Consider the following 16359-nt stretch of genomic DNA (forward strand, 5'->3'; position numbering starts at 1 on the left):
AAAAAGGCCTTTTAAGTGAACTTGAGAAAGAGAGTGTGAATTTAAAATGAAAAGTACCTATCAAAGACAGATTTCATTTCTTATCTGTGGTGTGCCCTGGCAGGTAGCCTGAGGGACTTCAAAAGATGTGATTGATCTCAAATGAGCAAACGGACTACTCATTTGGTAGTCCCAGCTTCAAATATACAGCTGAAGGAATTTGCTACCTTTGAGATGGAAGGTATTGTGAGGAAGAGTTAAGATATTTGACACAAAAAAAAAATATTACTATTAATCTTGTAATTTCAAGATATATATATATATATCTTGAATTTATATATATCTATATAGCTATGCAACTCCTATAAGCATCGTGTAAAAACGAAAATGCAGTAGCTTGGGTTTGTGCTAGCTCTTCCTCAGACACCATGAAGACCTTCCTTAGAAAAAGTGACACTACAAGTATTTTCAGAAATTATTTTTATAGGGTTTGAGTTTTGGAACTTGGATTTTCTTCTAGATTCTTTTTCAGGCTGTTGTAGTCCTCTGTTTGGCCTGTTAATTGCTTCACGTTGTGCCTTATGAGATGGGCATTTAGGATAATTATCAGTATTGTTCAAATCTTAGTGGACACATTTTTCAAGAGCCAGTCCTGTAGACTTAAAATATAAATATCTGTTTGGTGGTGGTATGAATTATGACCCTACAAGACTAAGACAGTGGACTGAGTTAATGGTGGGGTGGTACCCTGACACTTGTAAATATTGCTGGTCCTTCAGTGGGAAAAAAACCTTCTTAACTACATTGTGAGTGGGAGCCTGCTTTGATATAGTGTGTCTTGAAGCAGTGTTTCAACTTATTCGTCATTGTATATTTAATTTTCATTTAGTGACAGTGGACATGAAATTCTCAGTGGTGTGATCGGATATACTAGCTGAAGTCTCTGGACAGTGTGTTGTGGTGTTAAGCTAGAGCAATCAAGTCTGAAGCCATCTGGGAATCAGGTCATGGGCTGGATGTTTACTTGAAGCTGTAGTTTAGGCAGTGCATATATAGGCCATGTGAAAAGCCTGACACACCCTCAAAAAATGGGGTTTGGCATTCCTTTGAATAGAGGAACAAATGATGCTCAGACAACAGAGAAAAGGCTAACAATGCAAAAGAGATGATAAAGATATGGATCACAAATGGTAGCTCGTAAAGGATGCTTTCTTGGAGAAGCTTACTAAGAAGACAGTGTGGGAGACTGTCATGAGTGTAAATGTCACACTTCATGTAAAAGTTTCTTTCAAAACAACAATAAAAGCTGCTATTGTAAGAGGCAGCTTTGCCTTCTCTTTAGTAGTTCAGGAGAAGTATCAATATAGCTCATCTGTGAAGTGAACTGAGTGACTGTGAAGACTTTCCTCTTAGACTGTGTGGAATGAATGGTAGAAAATAGCCTGGGCAGTTTAGAAATGGTTGGATGCCAACAGGTATACATGCGAAATGAAGAGGAGAGAATCATCTGTATTCAACAGTCATTGCTTTGCTTGAAATTTCTGATCTGTAGAAGATGAGAAGATCAAGTATGGCAGTAGCTTCCTATCATAACTAGTGTGAAACTGTTCTGGTGTCATAGACACTAGGCTTGTGATTAATTGGGCCAAATACAAACTCAAGGTTTGTACCTTTTAGGTACCTTAGTACCCCAAAAAAATGTAAAGTTGTTGCTGGGAGACTTTTTTTTTTCTTTAAGTGTGTTACCCATATCTGTTTCAAATATCTCTTTTCATCAGGAAATGGGCCACAAGAATGTCTGGAAAGATTTTTAAATTTAATTTAGGATTTACTATAACTAATGGGATCTATGAATGAGTTCAAACAATATTCCATGTATTTGCATTGTGTATTTCCATTTAAAAGGAATATAATTTTGTAGTTGCTCTGCTTATGCTAACTCTACCTGTATCAAATGCCAGGGCTTAATGAAGCATTTAAGGTTTACTCTATTTGACTTTTGAATGAATTCAAACAATTTTTCATGTACTTGCATTTTATATTTTGTAAAAAGATGGTTTTCAAATACTTACTTGTGTAGAACTGTCATCTCTCTGTATTAGTTCAAATACCAATATTCATGGAATCTCAATGTAATTTGTAAAGAGCATGCAAGTTCTGACTTATGAAATAATGTTTGAATTCAGTCTTGACAGTGGGCATTTTATTACCATTAATTTTTTTACGCAACTTCGGCGCTTGATGAGGATTCACATCCCTAGCAACTGCAATCACCATTTTGGAGAACTTTCAAGACCCCCTGAAATGCCCATTCTGCAACCTGTGCATCCTTCTATGACTGTGGAAATAACCTAAAGGAAAAAAATCCATGTTGCAAGACCAAGAAAAAGTGTAGTTTTGGTGTTCTCTTGCTGTGAAGTTCTGTAACAATAACAGTCTTTAATCTCAGTGCATTTCTGCAAAACCTTGGTATGTAGTGCTCCTTGTCTCCGGTCAAGTTTTGATAGACTGATGTACTGTCAGACCTAAGGTCCTTCTATCAACAGAAGAGAAGGGCAGCAAATGCCTGGTTGCTGATGTTGTTTGTCTTCCACCAAGCAAATATAAAGTGATTCCTCCCCGTGATACTTGCCACCTTCTTGTAGGCAGCTCTTAGGTACTTTAACTAAAAAACGATGGAATTTAAAGGAAGAAAAAACTATTGATCTAATAGTTATTACTGTTGCATATATTAGCATCTTCCCTTGAGAAATTTGTATTAATTTGAAATAAAAGTACTCCGAATTGAGGACATAAAATGTCTTACCTTTAATTTTAACTGTAATTAGTGCATTAAATATCCCAGAAGAGTTTCTTAGGAAACAGGTCAAGTCCTTTCTTAGTCAAAATTGATATTCTGTGATATTTTATAGTGATGCGAGGCTTGTTAGGAAATGGGCTTAGCTAGCGATGCTTTTAAGCTTATTGGTTTGAGGGATGTTAAAGAACATTTTTGTGGAGTAGATATGTTTCTTATTCCTTTGCTGTGCATGTTTTGTTTTCAGGTCTTGGACTCCTTTAAGTTGCGCAGCTGATACAAAGATTGTTTTCAGTATCTAAAGCTGCAAGTGATTAGTAGTGTTTTAGCAGCAATTAAAACTACTGATGGCTTCACTGAGAGTTCCCCAGGCAGCAGGGAATCCAGATTTTTTGTTATCTCATAAAAGTCAGAAGGAGGCGGAGAGCTTTATGTGCTGGAGGACAGTTATGGATGCAGTTCCACAGGGGAATGACTTATTTCCAGGTGCGCAGGGTTTTAGTTTGTTTTGCAACTGAGGTGTATATGTTACCTGCCCAGTTTCAGGAGTTTGCTCATGACAACTGCCTCTAAATAATAGTTTTCGCATGACTTCTGTCTCTATTCTCTTTAGGAAAGAGTAAGTGTAAGACAGAAAGCAAATCTGCTTCGTGGTAAATATGTAATTGAGAAGAAAGGACATTCTTCTCAGAAGGGATTAGTTTTTACATCATTCAGTACTGTGCCAGATAACGCTGATGGACCCTCATTTGGTTGCCTTCCTGCTGTGGGCCAGTCCAGGTCACCTGAAGCATACCCTTGAACTTCTAAGGAGTCAGTGAAAACTAACAGGGCACGTGTTCAGCCCACGCTTTCAATGCCTTCCTCTCTCTGTTGACTGGATTAAGCTTCTCTGTCTCCAGAGGGCAAATCGGTCCATTGAAGTTCACGGTCTCACCCTTTCCTTGAGAGAGAAAGGGAGAAGGGGAAGTGGGGTGGGTGCGGTTGACTGGAATGAGTCACCTCAGAGGATTAAGCAGCGCTGGAAAGTGGGCAGATTGCTCGTATTTAGGGATTTAGTTGGATTTAAGTACAAACAGGATTGAGGTTTAGGTAAACTGCATCCCATCCTGTAACACTCAGTTTTCACAGGGCCTGGGAGATTTTTTTGTTTCTAGATGTATTTCCTGGGGAAGAGTGAACAGGAGGGCATAACTAAACAAAGCAAAAGGGAAGTGCTTGCGGAAATCTACATAGCATTACATGCTTTGTCTGCATTTGTTTTTAGTCTTGTTTTCCTAAGAATCCAAAGTGTATCTGGTTAACTTGTTTCTCCAGTACTTCCCCATAAAAAGTCCTCGAAGCTTTTTGCTGAACTTCAACCACATCTGAAAGAGGGAAGAACATTCAAAGCTATTAACTACTTATGAAATTTGATTAAAGCGGTTGCTGGATACTGGAGATGCACCAAACCAATTTCTGCACTGTAGGAAAGGTCACTGTAAAAACTGAAGGCTGATGGATCCTGCTCAGTGTGCCCTGAACCCCTTGCTGGTTATGTATAATTTTCCCCGTCAATGCGTAGCTGGGAACCAGCTGTGACACCTGTTGCAACTTGCTGTATCCCGGCGATTAACCGAAATGGGAGAGGGACAAAGGGGCACATGAAGTACTCTGGTGGGGCATAGTGAAGAACCAGATTTTTGCCTTAGTAGTGGTTGAAGATAAGGAGCACAAGATGCGCTTTCATGGGAAACTGGGCTTTATTGATTCTGCTTGACTTCCTTCTTTGCTCTTTTAATTTTACTGCAAAACCGCTTTCCATTTTTTATTTTTCTTTACATTTGTAAGTCTCGTGAATAAATAACATACAGTTAAATAGCTGACCTGTTATATAAAGGTGAAAATAGCTAGTGCTCTTATGCTAGATGAAATCAAATACATGTTGCTATGAAGCTCTGTGTGGTCCAAGTCTAGAAGAAAGCTTGGCTGCATGTACAGATGTGAATGAAGAATGGTCTTGAAGCAGTCTTCTGGCCTTCATAGGCTTCAAGAAATGTTTTGCACAGGGTTCATGTTCTGTAAAATTTAAGACATGACAATTACATTTCCAGCACCGTAATTGAGGTGATAATCATAGTTTCAAGAAAAATAGGAGATGATTTGTTTTAGTAAAATTTTCTCATGTGGATTAATTAACTTGAGATTTGGCAAGTTTTTAAGATTCTCATGTTCTTGTTATGCTCTTAAATTGGTTTTCCTAGTTGTTTGTAGGAAGTGTACTAAATGTCTATAGCAGACAAAGTTGAGTGTTTACTTACCCTAGATTTTGGTCACGACTTCTTTATGAAGATCAGTATATGTGAGAAATACTGTAGCTGCTATCCATTCTCTCCCTTATGGCGGTGCTTGATTGTTGTTTTGGTTTTTTTTAAATATAATTCTTGTTTAAAGATGCAGAACTGCGGGTTCAGAGATTCCACTTACATACGCACATATACATGCATAAGATACCACGTTCAGTGTATTTCTGCATTTGCAGGGTTTCAGTTTCATTTTCTGAATTTCTTTTTTTAGCGGATATAGCGCAGAGATACAGGATAAGCAAATATCCAACTCTGAAACTCTTCCGGAATGGAATGATGATGAAGAGAGAATACAGGGGCCAGAGATCTGTGACAGCAATAGCAGATTATATCAGGCAGCAGAAGAGTAACCCTATTCGGGAGGTCCAGGATTTGGAAGAAATTAGTTCTCTTGATGTAAGTCTTTAGATTTTACTCCTTCTAAATACATATTTTTAGGGTTTTTTTTTAAGGTCGAACTGGTGAAACATAATGTATTTGAAGTACATATTTACTTTTTTCCATTCAGAAACGTTGTGAGTGCTTTTTTTGTTTGTTTTTAGACTGAGTAGAAAAAATGGATCATTTCTAGCATTACAAATTATTCCAATATAATCACTTTCAACTGCATTCATTTTGTTACAATAACTCCACTACCAAATTATTATTTTACTTTTAATCATTTGAAAAGAATCATATGTTGTATTTGATAAGATACTTCTGATATTCCTTACTGGAAAAATATTCACAAGGATGCTTCTCAATATTGAAAAGGCAGAAAAGAAGTAACTTCTGCACAGTTACTGACTGTTGAATGAATGGCATCTCTGTATTTAATATCCTTAGGGAGCAATGATAGTTTTTGATAACTTTAGGTAAATTATAATTTAACCTTTGTTTTTACAGCGCAGCAGAAGAAATATTGTTGGATACTTTGAGCAGAAGGACTCTGACAATTACAGGACCTTTGAAAGAGTAGCGAATATTTTGCATGATGATTGTGTATTCCTGTCTGCCTTTGGGTAAGTTTTAAAATTTGTTGATTGCATGGCTTCATTATTGAAATTATGTTAATGAGTTGTATATAATGTAATTGAATGGACTTCAATACTTTCAGTGTGGCATAACTGAAGGCACTAGACCTTAATAGATAAAAACACTGAGAGAAGGATAGGAGGAAGGGGGAGAGAACTCCTCCTAGCCTTAGTGTTTCAGATTTCTCCTTGTTACACAGATTTACAGCAATATTTAAAAATATTAAAAGATCTTCTGTGGAGGAATAAGACTATTCTGGGAGTGAGTGATTCCCTTTTTAAGCAGCATAATAAAATACAATTATAGATGCTTTCTGCAGTGTTTAATGTGCCAGCACTAACCAACTTAAAATGATTGGGCATTAATGTGAGTGCAGAGAGCAACTACCCATAGTTGAGAGATCAGGAATTTGCATGGGTTATACCACATACAGGTACCCTGAGGGTTTTTTGAATTGGATGTTGTGAAGAATAGCGGAGAAACTGAGAGGATGTATCAAGGCAGAAAATGTTTCATTTGTGTGAACAAAACTTGTTGTCAGTCAGTAATGCCTCTTGCAATATGTTTACAGAAAAAAAAAATTTGGGGGTGGGGGAGAGTATTTGTGATGTGCAGGAGTACACATGACTTTCCTCTCTTTCACTTCCCGATTAGGTATCCTGTGATTGTGTAAGGAACCTTGGCTGCAAGAGAATAATCAAATATTGTAAATCTGTGATCTCTAGATCTGTCAGTCTTATGCCTAAAGAAGGGCCATTATCTCAAATGTTTTTTGATGAGTGCATCCATGCCTGTTCTCGGGGCAGCCAGTCTGAGTTATTAGAATTTAAAATTATTTTTGCCCCGTCATATTACTTTTCATTCTTTTCAGGAATGCCTTTCAGAAAATCACTAGTAAGATAGCGATACTTCTAAGATTCTCTCTCCTGTCATTTGACTGTTCATCTTTGGTTTGCTGTTTGTCAACTTCATATGATGAGAAATAGTCTCCCACCACTCAGTGTTCGCATCTGGTTGTTGCATGCCATTCTTGAAGTAGTTACTGTGGGGTTTCTATTTTTTTTTTCTTTAGATATAAGCAATAAGCAAACATAATGGAACAGATAAAAGTTTGATTATTTGTAACCTGCCCATGTAACTACAGATTGCACAGCAGGCTTGTCGTTATTCTCTTCTGGAGACTCCCATTCCCTTTCTAGCTTGGAGCTCCTAGTGCTCTTAGTGTTTTAAAGTGCAGCCTTCCAGACAGCAACCTTGGAAACTAAATGTTTTCATCTCTGAGTGGCTGTGGCTCTCTTCCTAAAAGATTATATGCGAAAAGACTTCCAAGGGAGATACTGGCTATATAACAGTGTTTTCTATTCAGATTATATATAGCAAAATGTTTCATGGGTAGCTGGCACCGATCAGTTGAACTCTTCTGGCTGAGCATCATAACAACCCCTGGGAGGGATTTTTGGTTTTGCTGTGGACGAAGTTCAACAGAAGTATATGGTAACTTGAGCCGTTGTGTTCAGACTTCTAGTAAGCTAAAATAAACTCAAAACTATCAATTTGACAGGAAAAAAATTAATTACCTTGCTTACTTCTGTCAAGGCAGAACTGCTCCCTGCTATGCCAAAATTATTCTGGCTTTAGGTAGCTGTAATAGCTTATTTTTAAACTGTATTAATGGTACTTAGTTGCAGATCATCTTGATGCTTAAAACTATTTAGTTCTGTTAAGATCTCAGGTGACCGCAGAGCAAGATTAATGGGAGAATGCTTATAAGCAGAAGGAGATAAGAGGGATACTGATGAAGAGGTATTAGAGGTAGATTTTAGAAGTAGAACTAGAGAGGAATAAATCTGAAATGTTCGTATATGTGGAAGAGAACGGCCTTGTGCCATTGAGCCATAGCACAGGAAGCCAAATGCAGAAGACCAAAACAAGCAGCCAAAAAATACTTTTCTCTTAAAAGGCTTTGATGAACTGTAGGTAACTCATGGAAGGAGAGTGATTAATCTAGGAACTGTTTTAATTTTGTTAGCAAGCAACTGGGGGGGGTTGGGCAGTTGTGTGATTCCAAGAGGTTTGCCTTCTACATTACTGCTTAAAAAAGAGACAAAATGCAAACTGAAGTGTTTCCATTTTGGTAGTTGTTTTAAAAAGGTGTATCTTCAGACGTTTGGGGGTTTCACATCATGTCCCCACTTTGACTTACCTGAAACAAATCAGGCACAACTGCAGCTACTGAAGTGGAAGAACACAGAAGAGGACCTTTTGGGTTACCCTAGAGTGTATATTTCATTATAGATTATTATCAGTTTACCAAGCAGTGATTGGGCAGGTGGTTTCTATGTCTTCGCTTTCTTCTTATTCAGTAAAGGATTGTCTGGTATGTGAGTGGCTTACCTCAGTGGGTGATGGTCACAAAGAATCCTAATTTCACATTATGGGAGCAGTCATCACATCTGGAATACAAAAATGCATTTTAAAATCCACGTCTCTAAACTGCTACAAGTACTGATAGGCGTAACATACTATGCAAGACGTCTTTTGTATGTGATAAGAAAAGGATAATTGGATCAAATGAAGTAAATAAAACATAGGTACTTTGACTTAAGCCTTATGATGTCAGTCTTTTTTTTTTTTCGGTGACCCTTGAAATTGTTCAGACCCTTGGAAGGTTTACCTCATCTTGCAGTGAAATGAATTGAGATATTTTTATTTCTCTTTCTTTCCCTCCCCCTTACATCTCTTAATCAGTCTTCACTGATGCTTACATTAAGTCCACAGAAGAGATACTATAATTGGAGAAGCTGGAACACTTTAGCTGTATCTTGCGCTCTCTAGATCTGTTTTGAGGGTTAAATGGACAGTGTGGGCTTATTTGCTATCCGTCTTGTCGTCTTGTCGTTGCCTGTGTCAGTAGAGCACCTCAGAGCCCTTCTTTAGCAGGGTAGATAAGATGTAAATTTCTAGTGTAAACAATGGAACAGGAAGAGTAAATGCCAACAAGAATCCACCTTTCTCTCCTTTCCTTCCTTAAGAACAGGAATTATTTTTTTTAATTTACATGATTATATGAGTTCATTAACATTTTTCTCTGATGGTCTCTTATACAAAATTGTACCAGCATTCACCACTTGCACTTTGATGCCTTTAGTCCACACTTCTAATCTTAGGGATACAACTTGCTGACTTCTCATCTACCCAGGCCAAGTTTCTGTGGAGTCACTTTACAGTTTACTTTAAAGATCAAGAATTTTAATTCTCAATTTTTGAAAGAAAAAAAAAAAAGTAGTAAAGAAAGGATAGCAAATTAAAACATGATTTTTGTATTTTAGTTATTTTATTCACCTGTACCAAGACATGCTTACTGGTTGGTTTGTTGTAGGGCTATTTCAAAAGCAGAGAGATTTAGCGGAGACAATGTAATCTACAAGCCACCAGGGGTAAGTGTAACTATGTATTTTATTCTGCTTATTGTCATTATATGTGGATATGAACTAATGGAGACTATATTCAGATCATTCAGAATGTTACTGAATGTCAAATCTTAATTTTATTTCATCACTAAATAGTGTGAGAAATAGAGTCGTAGGAACTAGTGCTTCTGAGTCAGTGAAAAAGATCTCAGTATCATTTGTTGCCAATTAAGGGCATGAAACCCAAACCTGTCATTTCAAATGTCAATGTCCAGAAATGTTGTTTTCTCTTAGAAATACAGTCAGCTCATCATGTGTATAGATACTTTGTGTTCTGTAGAAGTCTTAAAAATCTGTGAATTTCAACAGCTGGTGCACTTCATATTTTTCAAAGCAAGTGACAATTACAAAGTATTTTTCTAACTTCCACTTGCCTGTCTTGTGTGTCTTAGCCCACAAGGGCTAAGAGCTGTTCCCTTCATTAAAAATAAAAAAAGAAGGAATTAGTAAAATTAACTGTATGGTAACAAACTCTCATAAACATAGTTTTACTTGAGGAAAAATTCAATACAGAAGAAAATCTCAAAGAATTGCTTTTAGAAACATAATATCTGAAAATCTGCTCTTTTCTCAAATTTAATGCATGAAGAGAGTTTCTTATAAAAGAGAAATAAATTTAAAAAAGACCTAAGGGGTGAGGGAGTTTCAAACCTTTTCTGTGAAAACAGAAATTATTAGGTTATGTAACTTATACGGCATTTCTGGATTAAGGTGGGCTTAATCATGGACACAGCTCGTGAAGTCATGCTTCACTTCACGTTAACCAAAATTGTAATTACATTAAAAGATGGCAGCGTTGAATTCTGACTTAAAAGTACTAGCAAATAAAGGAAGCTAAAGCAAATGTAAAATACCCGTTTCGAGTCCTGCAGGATATTGGGAGGGATTTTTGGTGAGTCTTTGTAACTATCAACATGAAGAAGCTTAATATCTGCATCTAGTTTATATCTAAATGGGGTTTTTAGGTACGGAGATACTATTTCTCAACCTTTATATAGCCTTTATTTGAAACATCCCTAATATGGAAACAAAGTATGTTTTCCATTCTTCCTAAGTTGTCTTAAAAAGTGGAGTTGATTGCATAAATGATCATAGATAATATTTCTTTTCCTGTTATACTTTTGTAACGTAGTTAATAGAAACGTTGCATGCACAAAGGTTGAATATTGGTATACGATTGGCTTTCAATATTTATATACATATTGTTACTTTTATGTTGGGTAGGTAAGCTTCTTTGTAGGTAGCAATGCCTTTTTTACTATTTCTCTACTAGTATATTTTTCTTTTCAACAGGAGAATGCTCCAGATATGGTGTATTTAGGCTCGCTAACCAATTTTGATTTGATTTATGCATGGACACAAGATAAATGTGTACCACTAGTTCGAGAAATTACGTTTGAAAATGGGGAGGTAAGAATTTTTCCTACCATTCTACTTTTGGGGTTTCTTTCTCAAAACCAAAATGTCTCTTTCAAGGTCTTAAATCCATGCCAACAAACTTTCTATGCTTTGCTTTTGATAGAAAACAGCTGTCAGGTAATGTCTTACTACTCTTTTGGAGCTTTTTGGTTAGACTTGAAGTTCACTGGAGGCAGATTTGTACTGATATGGACAGCATTTCTTCCAACCTCTTGCAAATCAAAAAAAATCTGAAGAAACTCTTCTTTTTGATGGCAGAACAAACAAATGCTATCTTTCTCAAAAAAAAAAACCAAAACCAAAACAAACCACCAGATTTTATTCTGATACAGGCTAGAATCAACAAAGAAATAGCAGCATTTGCTTGTACACCAGTTGTGCAAATGAAAGATAGGCAAGACTGTAGGCATTTTTTAGATGATAAATGAATATTTCTTCAGTTGGGCTGTAGCAAGTTGAGCTGATGTTCAAAGGTGACTAAAAATCACTTTTAAAGCAAACAAATGCAAGATTTTCATGTTTTGTTTGAGTTTTGAGTAAAAGAAAAATCCTGAATAAATTATTTAAAGAGTTCCTACATTTCTCTGTCCCTGGACAGAGATCTTTAAAAGGCACTCGGGCTGCAAGAATGCATTCCTGTGAGGAACTGAAGCTTCCTTCTCCAACAAAGGTTTTCATTTGTTTATCAATTTTAGTAATATTACTAGACTGTGAATTTCATAATGGTATTAGACAGATGACCAGTCAGGACATACTTACTGGCAAAAGAGCAGAAATTAAAGTCATTAGCTTCTGCTTTTTTCTTTCTTCTTCAAGGTGTGTTTTTGTGGTTTGGTTGTGGGTTGTTTTTTTGTGGTGTTTTTTTTTGTTTTTTTTTTTTTTTTTTTTTTTAGAATGGAGTTATTTACAGATATTAATTTGTTGTGTTATGCTAAGAAAACACCAACATACTACATGAACCAAGCTAGAACTGGGTCTAGAATACACACTCAGCTTTTTATAGTATTCAACACCATGCTCTTTGCGCCTTATTGCTGTTTCTATGAAGGTGTGTTTTCTCAGAACTGGACTATTTCTTCTGAGCAAGTATTCCAGTGCAGGTGTACCCCTTCCCAAAATGCTGATAATTAAATACCTTCATCCTTTATCTGTTGCATATGATACAGAGGAAGGAAACGTGGTTAACTGTTTCATTTGAGTATCTTAAATGAAGGGTCAGCAGTTAACATCATTAGTCCTGTTCTCTCAACTGTTTTTAAAGTAGAGATCTTGCTGGATTTGAAAATTGCTGGAATCGCTTACTTAAGTGCCCTTAAGAAATGGAAGAAATGAGATTTGCCGTTTGTTTTCTGTGCAGGAACTGACAGAAGAAGGCCTTCCTTTTCTCATTCTTTTCCACATGAAAGATGACTTGGAGAGCTTAGAGAAATTCCAACAAGAGGTTGCACGACAGTTAATAAGTGAAAAAGGTTTGCAGTAACTCCTACTACTTCTTGTTTTTACTGGTATAATTTTTTTCTGGCAAACTCGGTAGAGTGGAAGCAAAGGCCAAACAGAATCCTAGCTTTAAAGCTCTTGAGACTGAAGGGTTTTTTGTACTTTTGACAATGAGGACCGACTCCTCTGGAAATTATTAAAATAGATACACAATTTATTAGTAAGTAATTGTCTCAGAAAACCTTCTTGTCTAAATGACTTCATGCAGCTTGAGGAGGCATTAAACAAAACTTCAGTTTGTATTGTGGCCAAAAACATTTTAAGAAAATCCATTATTTTGGTGGTATTAGTTATTTAAATCTATTTTTCAAGTTTGTTCTATCTATCTGATATCTCCACCTTTGTAATACTTATGAAAGTGTTTAGGGTTTCAAGCTAATAATAAAAAAAATCTTGGATTTTTGTCTGCTCACAATTTTAAGGTACAATAAACTTCCTCCATGCTGACTGTGATAAATTCAGGCACCCACTCCTCCATATTCAGAAGACTCCAGCAGACTGCCCTGTTATCGCCATTGATAGCTTTAGGCACATGTACGTCTTTCCAGACTTCAGTGACTTGTCGTAAGTATTTTTCTTTGTGCATTTTAATTTGAGAAGAACAAAGGAAAAGACATGCGCTCATATTTTAATCAGTACTATGATAGGAAGATGAATAAATCTGCGATAGGTAAGGCTGCCTGCGTGCGATTCAGTGTCAGAGCCTTAAAAGCGATACGAATTGGTGTGAAGTCGTGGTTTAAATGGAGTTGCATTGCTTTATGCAAGAGAATCTCACATTAAGTTTTTAGATGCTGCTCTTTTATTTCAAAGTTTTGCTATTTTCTGTAGTAGTTAGGCATTTGGAGCCTGGCGTGGTATTTTTAGTGGTGATCTAGATATATCAATTAACCGTAAAATGTTTAAAATACTACATGGAATGTTGTAAGTGCTGTGTTATGCAATAATTACTGTAAAATGGGCCATGTAAGAATTCCTAGCCTGCTGGTTTGTTTTTTCTTGCTGTGCAATTCCAGCCTTCCTGCATTAGTCTAAACCTGGAAAGCTGGCAGAGAAATCCTGGTTGCATGGATTTCCAAAATTTTCCACGTGCAGCTTGGAAATGGCTGATTATAGGCACGTTATCTGTATAAAATATGTGAGAGAGAAGTATCAGGGTGCTTAGGTGAAATACCTCTTTGATAATCCTCTTTACACCAGCCTATATCCTTATGTTGCACTGCCTTGGAAACAGATGTTCTGTCTCCTGGGGTTCAGTTGAGGAGTGAAGATGTGTAATTGTTACCTTCAGGGACCTTCAGCATGAGACAAGTGTTCTGTCTTTGTCTTCAGGTTGTGTGTTAAAGTCCAGTTTCTGTCTCAAAGGAGGTACCTGTATATACACCGCTTGTTTAGTCCTGGTTACATGCTTAGGCTTTGGGACTTGAATTTTTGCCCATTCATACTTTTAAAAACTCAGGGTATTTAATTTTTGTCAAAGCCAAGGATTCGAAGCTCAGACTTAGCATGCAATGTCAACGTCACCCCATGTCTAATTCTGCCATTCCAACAGGCGTTTTTCTACCTGAAATGTTGACATTTGGAAGGAGAGATCTCCCTGTAATTCTCCACAGGCTTATACTTAAGATGTAGTCTCTGATGTATCTCAAATAGTGCTTTTCAAACATCTACAGCTACGTACGTGGAAACTCTGATAGTGACTATTTTTCTACCTCTTCCCTTCTTTGGAAGATCATGTTCACCACGCATGCCGGCACTTTAAAACTTTAAAAAAAAAAAGCAGCGGGTTATTTGCATTTTGAAAGCACCCTTTTTATTGTGACTTTTGAAACAGCCCTAAAATAAATTAGTATCTCTTAGAGGGGAATAGAGATGTTCTAGTTTAGGCTTTCATGTTTTGTTTCTGTGAAACACTATCAGAATAATAAAAGCTACTTGCTTGTTTGTACACCGATTGTTACATACAAATGAAGATGAGAGAGAGAGATTGTAGGCAGTTGCTTAATGATAAATAATTATTCAACCTTACTCTAGGAGATTGAGCTGATACTTAGAAATACCTAACAAACAGTTTGGAAACAAGGAGAGCTTGGAACTCCTGGGGTGGTACTCTTGTGTGTGTTTGTGTGTGTGTGTGTGGTTTGGATTTTTGTTTTGCTCTTGTTTTGTTTGGTTTGTTGGGTGATTTTTTTTTTTTAGTAATAGGTAAAATTTGAATTCTGAGACTTTCATCTACCTGCAAGGATTTCTGCCACTTTAGTACATTTTCTGGATTCTTTTACAAACTGGCCCCAGACTGTATCTTATAACCTCAGTGCTGCCACCAACCAATAGGGTGTGGATATGGTACTTTCAGAACTGGCCCACTAAAAGATTTCCTCTCTCTTCAGGGAGTTATCTTCTTGGAGAATAGCCACTTCCTAAGCAAATGAGAGCACCACCTAATTTTTTGTCCTCATGCTTTGGCCACCTGGCCCTATTCATCCTGCTGTTCCAGGTTGGAAATGATAGCAGGGAGCGTTCAACAGATCAGCTGTAGCTTCTCAGGGAGAACTGGCTGAGCTACAAGAGGCTGTAGGCGCCAGATGCCCTTGCGGCGTTAGGAAAGGAGAAGAGGTTGGAGGGGAATGTCTCCAGCAGCGTGCCTGACCTAGAACAGGGCAGGAGCCCAAGGTAAAGCAGGGAGCAGAGATTCCCTACAATCGGGCTGGAATTAACCCCCTTCTCTCCATCGGCATTATCCTGATCTTACCTGGGAAGGGAAGAGACCCCTCAAAGTACCACTGTAAAACTGATTAGTTAGACGTTGCTGTCGTGATACCCTCTGACTATATTATACTACGTTTTGTCCACAGAATTTTCTGATGTTCTGAAATCCTGCCAATAGCCCATCTGACCACACTTTGTCCCTCTTTCCTAAATATAATAATGGGTCTGATGAAAGACTCCCTACAAAACCTGTCTGCATTCATACATTACCTTTTGATTGCATGCATAGTGCTCACGTTGTAGGTTGGCGTTTTTTAATCTCATCTTTAATACTTATGAGATCAACTCTTCATTTCAGGCTTTTTCGCCTATTTGATGTTTCACAAATAAAATTGGATGCTGTAGTTTAGCACGTTTGCTGTGGGTGACAGTAGATGATCTCAGATTAGATTTACATTGATATCCTCTTAGCGCTTATCTCTAGTGTATATGCAGTTGCTGAGGCACTAGAGAGCCTTTCAAAGATGTTTTGTCAATACTGCTCCCCAACTGTCATTTGTATCTGTAAACTGTGCATTTGGAACCTGCTGTTCCCTCTTACATTATGGTTAGTGGGGAGCTGAAGCGAGCATACAATGAAGTTATCGGCTAGTACAACTCTGTGGGAGTTATTGAAAAGATGAAATACTTGCTGTGTTCTCAAGAGACAGTGGAAAGAAAAAGAAGCTGGTAGGATACCTTAACAAACCATTTGGCTTCCTGTCCTCTATTAATCACCTAAAAGTGGACCTAGTGTGCTAGCTAAACAGAAGTTGGCTGCTCTAAACAGTGCACTTTAAATCTTCTGTGTTTGGACTTAACTTGTAATAAACATGGGTGTTTCTGTTGGATTTGTTCCAGAGTTCCAGGTAAACTGAAGCAATTTGTACTAGACTTGCATTCTGGAAAATTGCATAGAGAGTTTCATCATGGCCCTGATCCAACTGATGTAGCACCTGGTCAGGTAAGTTTACAACAAATACATTTAATTTGGCCATTTAATAGAGACCTTTTTTTATTCCTTGTCAGAGATGTACTTTCTAGTATGTGTTACTTTTAACTTCAGCCTCTTGAAAGATAAATCTGTTTA

The 16359-nt window shown here is 37.2% G+C and overlaps 1 protein-coding gene across 1 annotated transcript in view; it reads left to right on the forward strand.

Moving 5' to 3' along the window:
• Positions 1-16359, forward strand: part of ERP44 (endoplasmic reticulum protein 44) — a 49446-nt gene that overhangs the window by 30413 nt on the left and 2674 nt on the right. The window contains exons 5-11 of the mRNA XM_074576476.1: positions 5333-5517; positions 6007-6122; positions 9515-9572; positions 10899-11015; positions 12382-12493; positions 12944-13085; positions 16131-16233. Of these exons, the coding sequence (XP_074432577.1) occupies positions 5333-5517; positions 6007-6122; positions 9515-9572; positions 10899-11015; positions 12382-12493; positions 12944-13085; positions 16131-16233 (833 nt within the window). The remainder of the gene's footprint in view (positions 1-5332; positions 5518-6006; positions 6123-9514; positions 9573-10898; positions 11016-12381; positions 12494-12943; positions 13086-16130; positions 16234-16359) is intronic.

Source organism: Larus michahellis, chromosome 2, assembly GCF_964199755.1.
Source record: "Larus michahellis chromosome 2, bLarMic1.1, whole genome shotgun sequence".
In the NCBI taxonomy this organism is placed as follows: Eukaryota; Metazoa; Chordata; class Aves; order Charadriiformes; family Laridae; genus Larus; species Larus michahellis.